Raw genomic sequence first — 11,058 nt, 5'->3', positions numbered from 1 at the left:
TACTCAATAATGAATCACAGAAATGCAAATTCCAGGCTAATAATGGATAGCATCTTATTTGTCATGTTCTCGTGATGAAGAAAAGATACAGGACTTTTGTTCATTTGTTCTGAAAAACAACACAGTGAAATTCTCATAATTCAATATTTGTGCATTTTCCTATATTTTCATAATGTTATATTTGTGTGTTTTCCTATATTTTCATAAACCTATATTAGTGCATTTCCTATATTTTCATAATGCTATATTTGTGCATATTCCTATGTTAGATTTGTCTGTTTTCCTATATTGTCATATACCAATATTTGTGCATTTTCCTATACTTTCATAATGTTATATTTGTGTGGTATATGTTTATATCTTGGCTCCAGGGCTGCTTGTGACTCTGCTCGGCGCTGTGTGTGAAAGAGCTCGGTGTGTCAGCTCGCCATACACTGAGGATCATGCCGCTGGGAAACTCAAGCGGTTCCCATGACAACAGCAGCTGTGCGATCCAGGACAGCTTCCTGTCGCCGGTGCTTCCTGCCTGCTACTCCATCATCTTCATCGTCGGGCTGCTGAGCAACGCCGTGGCGGCGTCAGTCTTCTTCCAGCGGGGCCGGACGGACTCGTCCCTCGCCGTGTACATGCGGCACATGGCCGTGGCCGACCTGCTGCTGGCCCTCTGCCTGCCCCTGCGCATCTCCTACCACAACCAGCCCGGGCCCTTCCACCTCTGCAGAGTCGTCGGCCTCTTCTTCTACATCAACATGTACGCCAGCATCCTCTTCCTCAGCCTGATCAGCCTGGACCGCTACCTGAAGATCGTCAAGCCTGTCTGGGTGTTCCGGATCCAGCGTGTGGAGTGGAGCCGCAGGGTGTCCTACGCTGTTTGGGCGGGGCTGGCCGTTGGGGTGATCCCCTTCCTCTTGGGGAAAAAGGGCTCTGATCCCTGCGAAAAGATCTGCTTCCACTTCCACCACAAGAGCCTGTTCGGGGGAGTGGTCAACCTCCTGACGGTGGTGCTGTTCTTCGTTCTCTCCCTCTGCTTCCTGTGCTTCTACGGCCAGATCAGCGTGAAGCTGTGGTCCCTGTCTCTGGGGACTGACGAGCAGGCTCGACATAGGAAGAGACGGCTCATCCTCAAGACCTTCGTGGTGCCGGTCGTCTTCACTGTGTGCTTCATGCCCTACCACGCGGTCCGCTTCCCCTACGTGCTGTCCCAGATGGACGAGAACCAGGAACTGGACACCAAACAGACGCTGCACTTCCTCAATGAGCTTGGGCTCTGTCTCTCTACGTTCAACAGCTGCCTGGACCCCATCATATACTTCTTCCTGTCCAGGACCTTCCGGAAAACCATCATCTGCGTCGTCCAAGGCAAGTTTAAGAAGATGTACGACATGAACCAGAGGCGAAGCAGCGTAGCGAAGTCGGTCACGGAGATGTGAGGGCTGTGACTCCAGCCTTTGGCTTCATGAAAGGCCAAAGATGTGCCATGAATGTTAAAACAAGACTTCCGACATGATCACTGTTCTGCTTTTGTGTGTTCACTGTAAAGCAGGGCTGCCCAACCCTGTTCCTGGAGATATACAGTGTTTCATTTTAACCCTAATTTGGCACACTTGATTCTATTAATTTGCAGCTCCACATGATCTCTAGTTGTCGAATGAGGTGTGCTTTGTTGGCATTGGAGTGAAAACCTGCCGGTCGGTAGATCTTCAGTAACAGGGTTGGCCAGCCCTGCTGTAAAGCATTTCATGTAAAATTAGTGTTAAAATTATTTTTTGACATATTTTGAGTTACTCTAAACTTATTTAAGAAATGTGTTTTGTTTGAATTTGGTTTTTACTGGGCTGTCTATAGAGTTTTACCCAGTGAGAACATGGTTGTTTTTTTTGTAAGAGTATATTACTCACTTTCTATGCCAAAGAATCAAAATGTCATCACTGAGAAAAATGAGCGGTGAGAAAAGTTGACCTTTAAAAATGATGCACTGTGAAGGACTGCCCCAAAGTATGTAACCTCACCCTATCGCCCCTAACCCTAACTCCCCTAACCCTAACTCTAACCCTAACCCTAACCTTCAGCCATCCGAACATCCAGCGTCATGCGTGGGGAGACAAACCCTGCAGAAACCCCACAGAAACCCTGCATACGTACAGGATTTCCAACGTGAAAAGGCCATGAAACATACAAGCGGCTACAAGCATTATTCTACATGTATTAATTATCTGTTCAGAAGCTCTAGGTTTTGTGCTGTCCTTTATTGCTAGCAAATGATGGGCAGCTCTATATTTGTAGCAGACCACATGTTAAAGTAAAATAAGGTTGAGGAACTGATGTTTGTGGAAGCTTAATTGGCGAGCATACACAGAGTTTTTCATGCTGTGCTTCGCACTTTTACTTAAAAATGTTTCCAGCCCTTCCAGACCACGGCATAAACAAACTAGAATATGCCGTGGTCTGGAAGGGCTGGAAACATTTTGTTCTGTCAGTTGTTAGTATTTATGAATATGCCACCTATGGTGAATAGAAGCTGATATTTAATCTGTATTTATTTGCTGAGGTACTGTAAATCCTTGTATCTTCTAATGTTCTTGTGAGCTGTAATGGTTTAGATGGCTGAAATGGATGTCATCAAAAAGAAAAAAAAAAATATTAATGGTGATAGATGTAATTACATAACATTACATTACATTACATTACAGGCATTTGGCAGATGTAATGTAATGCATCAGTGATCAGTTTGATTGGTGCTTTTGTTACAGCATTTCTCATTTAAAAAAAAAAAAAGAATAATAAAACAAAATGTTCTTAGGAGGAAGTTTCAAAGTGTTCTCTCTGATTGTAAAAACCTCACAGGAAACATGGTTTTATATAATTTCCTCTTGTGAATTTGAAGTGTTAGCACCTCCTGTTGGTGGCCTAATTTTATCCAAAATAATTTTACAGATTAATTGTGACAGATTATTGAAATGATTAATCATTTAACAAGTAACATTTGTCAGGAAGACACCCACCAAGTAATGATGTAACATGCTTTTCCATTTTGGGCAAATAATTCCAAATTCAAACAGTGTCTGATATAGTAAATTACATAGTCTACATATGATACGGTCTGTTTTGTGAGCCACAATGTGAATATCAAACATATTTACTTACATTTTCAGTTTTTAAAATGTTTTGGTTTCAGTTTCCATTCAGACAGAACCGTAAATGGCAAACATATATGTTTCTTGAAGAAATTGTGTTTACTTGTTTACTTGCTGGGAAATAAACATGTATAGAATGCAGGGACTGCAGTTTCCTGGATAATTATTAATCCCAGGCAGCTTGGTGGAGCTGATCCCTGTTAAGCATTCATTTTGGCTCTGAGGAACACCATCTTGCGATTTGATCAGGAGAGAGATTTTGCAGAATGTTTTTGGGAGGGGGGTGGGGTGGTGGGGGGTGGGTGGATGTGGGGAGGGGGGCAGCGTTTCCCTGTGTAAGTGATCCTCCCGTGTAAAAGCCGCTTCGTAGTTATTCAGGAGAAAGCGGCTCTTTCCCGTTAGAGAGATTCGCAGCCCCGGCCCGCGGTGGGAAACAAACGGGACGCGTTTCAAAGCGCCGGGCCGACGGACCGCGCGCCCCCCCGGGCTCCTGATTGGCTGAAATCTCAGACACTTCAAAGGCTGCATCATTCCTGAAGGTATCAGGCGCGGCTTCTTCATCTTGTAGACGCTCCTCGTCTTCCTCCCTCAGCCCCTCAGCCCCTCTGTCTTCCCCACTCCGGTCCCGATGAGGAACGCTCACTTTCGGGATGGAAGAGATGTTCCGGCGCCTCTGCAGCGGACATTACCTTTACTCTCACAACATGGCCGCTCAGTCCCTGCAGAGCAGCCGCACGTCATGGCGGACGCGATCTCCGTCCAGATCAAAGGGAAGAGCTGCTGCAGCTGTCGGCTTTGCGTTGAAAAAACATTATGCTTATGATCTGTGCGCACAAACAACATCCTTGTGGTTAAGGACGTTAATGTTAAAAAAAGAATGTGTCCACATCGTGATCATGTCCCTGGCTAGAATTGTTAATTACCAATACAGAAGGGGGGGGGGGGGGGGGGGTACATGTAAGGACTGTAAGGATGCAGGGAAGCCGTAATCTCACTAAAAAAATTTATTTTTCTCACAAAGGGTAACAGTATTCTTTTAGGATTACTGAAGATAAAGATTACACAAGGAACATGCTCATTGGTTGTTTACTTTTTGTACAATGAATATCAAACACATCATCCGCCAAATATTAAAATGAAAATGGAAAGATGCCTTAGCAAGATGTTTATAAAACGAGTCACAGTTGTAGTCATTGTCTCTTTTTACATGAATTTCCATTATGAACAACTTTTAAAAATCCACAAGCAGTAAAAAATCTTTACATCAACATGACTTCAAAATGATTACTACACTTCCTCTTATTCGCTTTTGATTGAGTTTCAAAATGCATTTCACACTTGATACAACATAAAATGTGACAAGGTGTTTCATTGTAATACTTAATAATAATCAAAAACTACAAACACACCCTGAAAAAACAGATCAGAAATAAAGAGTGTGCATTCCAGTGGAATGGGACGTGTCAGCGTTGGCACTGCTGACAGGCGTGTGGTTTGGGTTTGGGTTTGGGTTGGCACTGCTGACAGGCGTGTGGTTTGGGTTTGGGTTTGGGTTGGCACTGCTGACAGGCGTGTGGTTTGGGTTTGGGTTTGGGTTGGCACTGCTGACAGGCGTGTGGTTTGGGTTTGGGTTGGCACTGCTGACAGGCGTGTAGTTTGGGTTTGGGTTGGCACTGCTGACAGGCGTGTGGTTTGGGTTTGGGTTTGGGTTGGCACTGCTGACAGGCGTGTGGTTTGGGTTTGGGTTGGCACTGCTGACAGGCGTGTGGTTTGGGTTTTGGTTTGGGTTGGCACTGCTGACAGGCGTGTGGTTTGGGTTTGGGTTTGGGTTGGTTCCAGTGCTGACAGAACACAGCATGTCCTGTCTGTTAGCACCTGACCCTTTACGCGTGCGCCGGCCCCTCCCTCTCTTGCTCTTCCTCCTCCTCCCCTTCCTGGTCTGGGGCTGGGGGGTCCTGAGGGGGGGACACGGCTTTGGTTGAGGCCTGGGCAGCGCTGTCTCTGGTGGGGAGGCTCGCGTACTTCAGTGAGTCGCCGCTGGCTGGCCTGGCTCTGTCCGGGAGAGAAACACATTCAGGGCTAAAGCAGAAGACTCAGCTCACAGTCCACTCACAGAGACTCAGCTCACAGTCCACTCACAGAGACTCAGCTCACAGTCCAGTCACAGAGACTCAGCTCACAGTCCACTCACAGAGACTCATCTCACAGTCCAATCACAGAGACTCAGCTCACAGCCTACTCACTGAGACTCATCTCACAGTCCACTCACAGAGACTCAGCTCACAGTCCACTCACAGAGACTCAGCTCACAGTCCAGTCACAGAGACTCAGCTCACAGTCCACTCACAGAGACTCATCTCACAGTCCAATCACAGAGACTCAGCTCACAGCCTACTCACTGAGACTCATCTCACAGTCCACTCACAGAGACTCAGCTCACAGTCCAATCACAGAGACTCAGCTCACAGTCTACTCACTGAGACTCATCTCACAGTCCACTCACAGAGACTCAGCTCACAGTCCACTCACTGAGACTCATCTCACAGTCCACTCACAGAGACTCAGCTCACAGTCCACTCACAGAGACTCATCTCACAGTCCACTCACAGAGACTCATCTCACAGTCCACTCACAGAGACTCAGCTCACAGTCCACTCACAGAGATTCAGCTCACAGTCCACTCACAGAGACTCAGCTCACAGTCCAGTCACAGAGACTCAGCTCACAGTCCACTCACAGAGACTCATCTCACAGTCCACTCACAGAGACTCAGCTCACAGTCCAGTCACAGAGACTCAGCTCACAGTCCACTTTTTACTCTGTGGTTTTACTCTGTAGATTTACTCTGTGGTTTTACTCTGTGTTTTTAATCTGTAGTTTTACTCTGTAGTTTTACTCTGTGGTTTTACCGCTGATGGGTTAAGAAAGTAACTTTGATAACTGTCATTAAACTCCGCTGGACAGGAAGTCCCCTCCCGCACAGTAGAGCACTCACTGCATCTCAGTGGCTGCTGCTGCTTTCGCTGCCTTATATTTGCTTTTCTTCAGTTTATGTGAGATGAACCAGACCAGGAACACCACCAGGCCGGCCCCCAGCAGGGAACCAATCACAGCCCCAGCAATCGCCCCGTCCCCCAGCTCTGTTAATAAACACACGTGAGTGAATATAAACACCGTAAAATACACAATAAATGAGTTCCTGAAATTAGTCATCTTACACTGACATAATGCACTTAAACTCAGATAGGTGAAGGGGTGGGGGGCAGTTTGCTGTTCTTACCTTCCACGAGCTTAATGGAGCAGGTGGAAAATCCCACAACGTTAGACGCGTTGCACTGATACTCGCCAAACTCAAACTGAGACAGGTTTCCGATGTACAAGACTCCCGTGTGAAAATCTGAAGTTGCAATCAAAACACACAAGTAAATCTAACAGCTAGAGCTTCACAATTCACCAGTATGACAGAAATCAGGAGCTAGCCAATGAGAGCTGCCCAACCCATCATCCATGTGACCATGACTGAACCATGAGATTAGGGCTTGAGTCAGACTCACATGAACCATGCTGAGATAGGGCTCGAGTCAGACTCAACTGAATCATACTGAGATTAGGGATCGAGTCAGACTCACCTAAATCATACTGAGATTAGGGATCGAGTCAGACTCACCTGAATTATACTGAGATTAGGGCTTGAGTCAGAGCTGACTCACCTGTCCTCCCCAGCACGCTCCGAGCCTTGCCCTGGTTGAGCTTGGTCCAGGTGTAGGTGGGGGTGGGGTTTCCCCGCTCCGTGTGACAGGTGAGGGTGACCAGGTGACCCGACTCCACCGTGCCGTGAACAGCGCAGAAGGGGTTGGATGGCTTCTCTTCAGGAACGAGAGCAAACAAAACATTCACACCTTTGCCTCACACACACCCTCTGTCCCTTTCGCGCCAGCAGAACGGCAGAGAAGCTGTTTTTAACCCACGAGAGCAAACACTGCCTGGCTGGCTCGGCTGTGTCAGAGCACAAGCTGAATGTGCGTGAAAGGAGGGAGGCCATTTTAGATAAGACCCAAATGCACTGTAATGGCGTCTAATGTCTAATGAAATACAGTGCTGGTGGTAACGCCAGGAACGTTTACTGAAGAAGATCTGACCAGAATTACACTGCATGCGCCTTAATCTGATCAGCACCTTGCGAGTCTGAGAGAAGTGTTTTACTAGCTTTACTATTGTGTCTGCTTATTTACTAGATTTACCATCAGTCATTTTACCATCTTTAGAGTCCATGGCAAGCAGTTACAGAACGGCACATTATTGTGTGTATTAAGTCTAGTTGCATGAAGAGGAAAGGACGCATCTTAAAGATGGTCCTGATGACAATTAAGCAGCAGAATCATGGAATTCCATTCAGTGACAGAATAAACAGATTAACTAAAAATGGTTTCTTGATTTCCTGGGGATTTCTGCGGGCTCACAATGTTGCAGTAAAGGATTCCTTTCTCAAGCGCGTGTAATAAGCTGGGTTGTTTACATGTTCTCAAAAGCGGTAAGACTGATGGATGAGAATAGACTCTGGCAAAGCTCGGGTATGACCTGCTGTAATGCAGCTCTGTATGTTCTGTTTACACTCATGGAGCTGAACGCGGAGGCGCACACAGGTGGGTTTTACACTCGTGGAGCTGAACGCGGAGTCGCACACAGGTGGGTTTTACACTCGTGGAGCTGAACGCGGAGGCGCACACAGGTGGGTTTTACACTCGTGGAGCTGAACGCGGAGGCGCACACAGGTGGGTTTTACCGAGAACGTTGACGTTGATGTTTCCCTCCGTTTGTCCCTCGGCATCGGGGAAGTTGTGCACCACACAGCTGTAGACCCCGGAGTCCGAGGGCTTCATGCCGCTGATGACTATGGAAGCGTTTTTCGTGATGTTTGGGAACGCGGGTTCCGTTATTCTACCCGCAAAATCCGCTTGGATAACAGCCTTTCCTGAAATGTAGTAGTAAATCTGAAATGGAAAAGTTTTATTTTAAAAAAAGCCAATGATGTATCCATAACAGAACGGAACAGCAAAACAGTCCTTTCACAGCTGAAAGGCTCGATCCTCTTCGCTTCTCTGCACACCTTGTCTGTTCATATCAGGACTAAGTGGGTGTATTTGTTGGGGTTTTTTTACAGACGTCCAGGGGTACACATGTAGTACTGCAGATTTGCTGAACATTTAACTCCCGTAACAACCGCTCAGGTGAGGAATTAAAGTTGCACTTGATCCTTCAAAAGGATGGGTAATGTCATGCACAGGGCAAACGATGCAGAAGAGCTGGTTCATTTGTACCGCCTGGTAATTGCTGCCATGTTGGGGAAGCGTTTGGGTGAAGTACACAGTCCACATTTGCAAACAATTGAAACTAAATACCAAAGAAGGGCTGCTAGAGGGAAGCAGCGTAATAACAATGCTGGTCATGGCAGGGGAAGCTGCTGTGGCCGTCTCAGACCACAGACCTGATACCGCATCCCCTGATGGGTTATTGATCAAGGGTATCAATAAACTGATTTCCTGTCTACATGCAGTGCTTGAGTAGAGGCCAGCAGCGTTATGCTCAGCCCCACGGCAGCACTGTTTATTTTCATCTGACTCATTTTAGCTGATCACACACTAAGCTTACGGTAATGAAGCCCAGGGTACACAGTTTGCCTTGTCTTACTGGAGATCATGACGAGAGAGTGCTGTACATATCATTACCATCGCGCTGTGTAGTGTGCGTGTGTGTGTGTGTGGGAGAGGGGCACGTCGAGTAGGGTGGTCAAACTCCAGTACTGGAGGGCCTGCAGGTTTAACTCCAGTACTGGAGGGCCCGCAGGTTTAACTCCAGTACTGGAGGGCCAGTGTCTGCAGGTATTTGCTCTTTTCTTTCAATTAAGGACATTTTAATTTCCTTTCAATTCCAATTCCAATTTAGGCCTTGGGAATGAAATGTGTGGACTCTTTAGCCAATCAACATTTTAAAAGAATTACTGATGCTGAAGCACACCATTACCCAGAAGACACTGCAGCCCCCACAAGACTAGAGTTAAACCTGCAGGCACTGTGACCCCCAGGACTGGAGTTAAACCTGAAGACACTGTGACCCCCAGGCCTGGAGTTAAACCTGCAGGCACTGTGACCCCCAGGACTGGAGTTAAACCTGATGACACTGTGACCCCCAGGCCTGGAGTTAAACCTGCAGGCACTGTGACCCCCAGGCCTGGATTCTGATGTCTGTGACATAAGAGGGAGACTGAAGCAGACGTTGCAGGGGCCCAGGACGGCCGTACGACACCCACCTGCTGTGGCACCATGCTGGATTTGGGATTGTAAGACCACTGGATGTTCAGGTTGGTGGTGGGCTGCGATGTGGAAAAGGTGCACCCCAGAAACACGCTCCCCCCGCTGGTCACATTCACAGCTTTCTGGGGCGTCTGGACCGTGATTGAATTAGCACACCCTAAAGAAAACAAACAAAAAAACTGATTTGGCATATGACGTAAAAAAAAAAAAATTATTTATTATTTTTTAATTTATAAATTTGGCACCCAATGTAGGGCTGAACACATCCAATTCCCACCCTGATTTGAAATGCCCAGTTATCTGCAGCTGTGGGTGTGTTCGTGTGAGAACCCCACTGCCGATTCGGCAGAGTGCAGACATCGACGGTTCTGCTCTGACACACATGGGGTCCCCAGTTGCTTCTTCTCACTCCGCAGACCACAGCTGAGCTCACACAGAGCGGAGTCAGAGGAGGACCATTCATTTTCAAACTTTCCAATAAAAAGACCATCCTCAGAAAATAAACCAAGGCCATACAAAAGATCAGCCATATACGGCTACACCCACAAAAACCAAATGAACCTTAACCGAATGCGCCACACAACAGCCCAGCATATGACATTTTTATGTATAAAATTTAGTCATTAAAAAAAAAACCAATAGCATACACAAGAATTAGAAACATGATGTTAGAACTGGAGTCTCAGCCCAGCCAGGTCCTCATATCTGAACCACACAGTCCACACATTTCTCCCAATGCACCCTGTCTGCTGGCCTTTCTTACTGCGCTGATCTGATCAAACCAGATTCAAAACTCTTTTCTGGCAGACCTGCCTGAATCCTGAATTACTGTAAGTCTTTGAAGCCAGGAATGCAGCCTTAAATCTGTCACAGAAAACTACGTCCTAATTGCTTTGCATTCGAGCTGATCTCCTCTGGAGAGGAATATTTTTTTTCCAGTGGAATCCTGCACTGCATCTAATCTGAATTTGATAATATTAAAGTTAAATTATTATTTATCTAAATGCTTTTCAACAGTGATTTTGAAAAAACTAACAATGGTTTTAAACAGGTTTAACTCCCAGTAGGGAGAGCCAAGTTGCTTATGGTAAATCTCCTTCACCAATCCATGCCCATACAGAGAGACTTACCCATGAAGCAGAACAGCATTGCCAAGCTCAGCTGTGAAGACAACATTTTTAATCACTTCTCTGGAAAATTTGGCCGTCTCTTGTTGCTGCTTGGTCCAGAGTGTTGAGTGGTAGACTCAGATTTGTCTCCTCGTATCGCTTATCAACCGAAACCCCAGCGGGCGGGCGACGCCCACATAAACTGTGACATTTATTTCCCTAGCCCATTATCGCGCGGTGCCCGGCACAGCCTGGCTTTGTCCCTGTGCATATGGGCTCGCACCTGTTTGTTCGCTAAATCAGATAAGCTGGGTGTGACCACTTTGGCTTTTTACTTTTCAAAAATGTTTTTATTTGAATTCCAACCACTGACCAGCCATGGATCCTCAGCCAGAGGAAGAGCCGCCACTCAAAGCAGAACATCAGCAGAAAGGCCTGCATCACTTACAGGGTCAGTCTCACCCACACAATACAGCTCAGTTTAACTGTCTGGCTTAAAACTTA

At 46.6% G+C, this 11,058-nt stretch overlaps 2 protein-coding genes across 2 annotated transcripts in view; one reads left to right on the top strand and one right to left on the bottom strand.

The window, feature by feature from the left end:
- gpr34l (G protein-coupled receptor 34 like) overlaps positions 1-3,279 on the top strand; it is a 3,936-nt gene extending 657 nt beyond the window's left edge. The window contains exon 2 of the mRNA XM_035432201.1: positions 372-3,279. Coding sequence (XP_035288092.1) covers positions 444-1,430 — 987 coding nt within the window. The 5' untranslated portion in view covers positions 372-443 and the 3' untranslated portion in view covers positions 1,431-3,279. The remainder of the gene's footprint in view (positions 1-371) is intronic.
- A 1,593-nt stretch (positions 3,280-4,872) lies between these two features.
- LOC118236705 (V-set and immunoglobulin domain-containing protein 1-like) lies at positions 4,873-10,681 on the bottom strand. The gene is made up of 7 exons (XM_035435275.1): positions 10,576-10,681; positions 9,442-9,602; positions 7,918-8,125; positions 6,845-7,000; positions 6,415-6,531; positions 6,130-6,274; positions 4,873-5,186 (listed from the first exon to the last, which is right to left on the bottom strand). The coding sequence occupies exons 1-7, from the start codon at positions 10,619-10,621 to the stop codon at positions 5,018-5,020; spliced, it is 1,002 nt and encodes a 333-aa protein (XP_035291166.1). The 5' UTR covers positions 10,622-10,681; the 3' UTR covers positions 4,873-5,017.
- Positions 10,682-11,058: the final 377 nt, after the last annotated feature.

This window comes from Anguilla anguilla, chromosome 9, assembly GCF_013347855.1.
Source record: "Anguilla anguilla isolate fAngAng1 chromosome 9, fAngAng1.pri, whole genome shotgun sequence".
In the NCBI taxonomy this organism is placed as follows: domain Eukaryota; kingdom Metazoa; phylum Chordata; class Actinopteri; order Anguilliformes; family Anguillidae; genus Anguilla; species Anguilla anguilla.
Note: the sequence above shows the minus strand (reverse complement) of the source record. Positions and strands in the feature narration are given on the sequence as shown.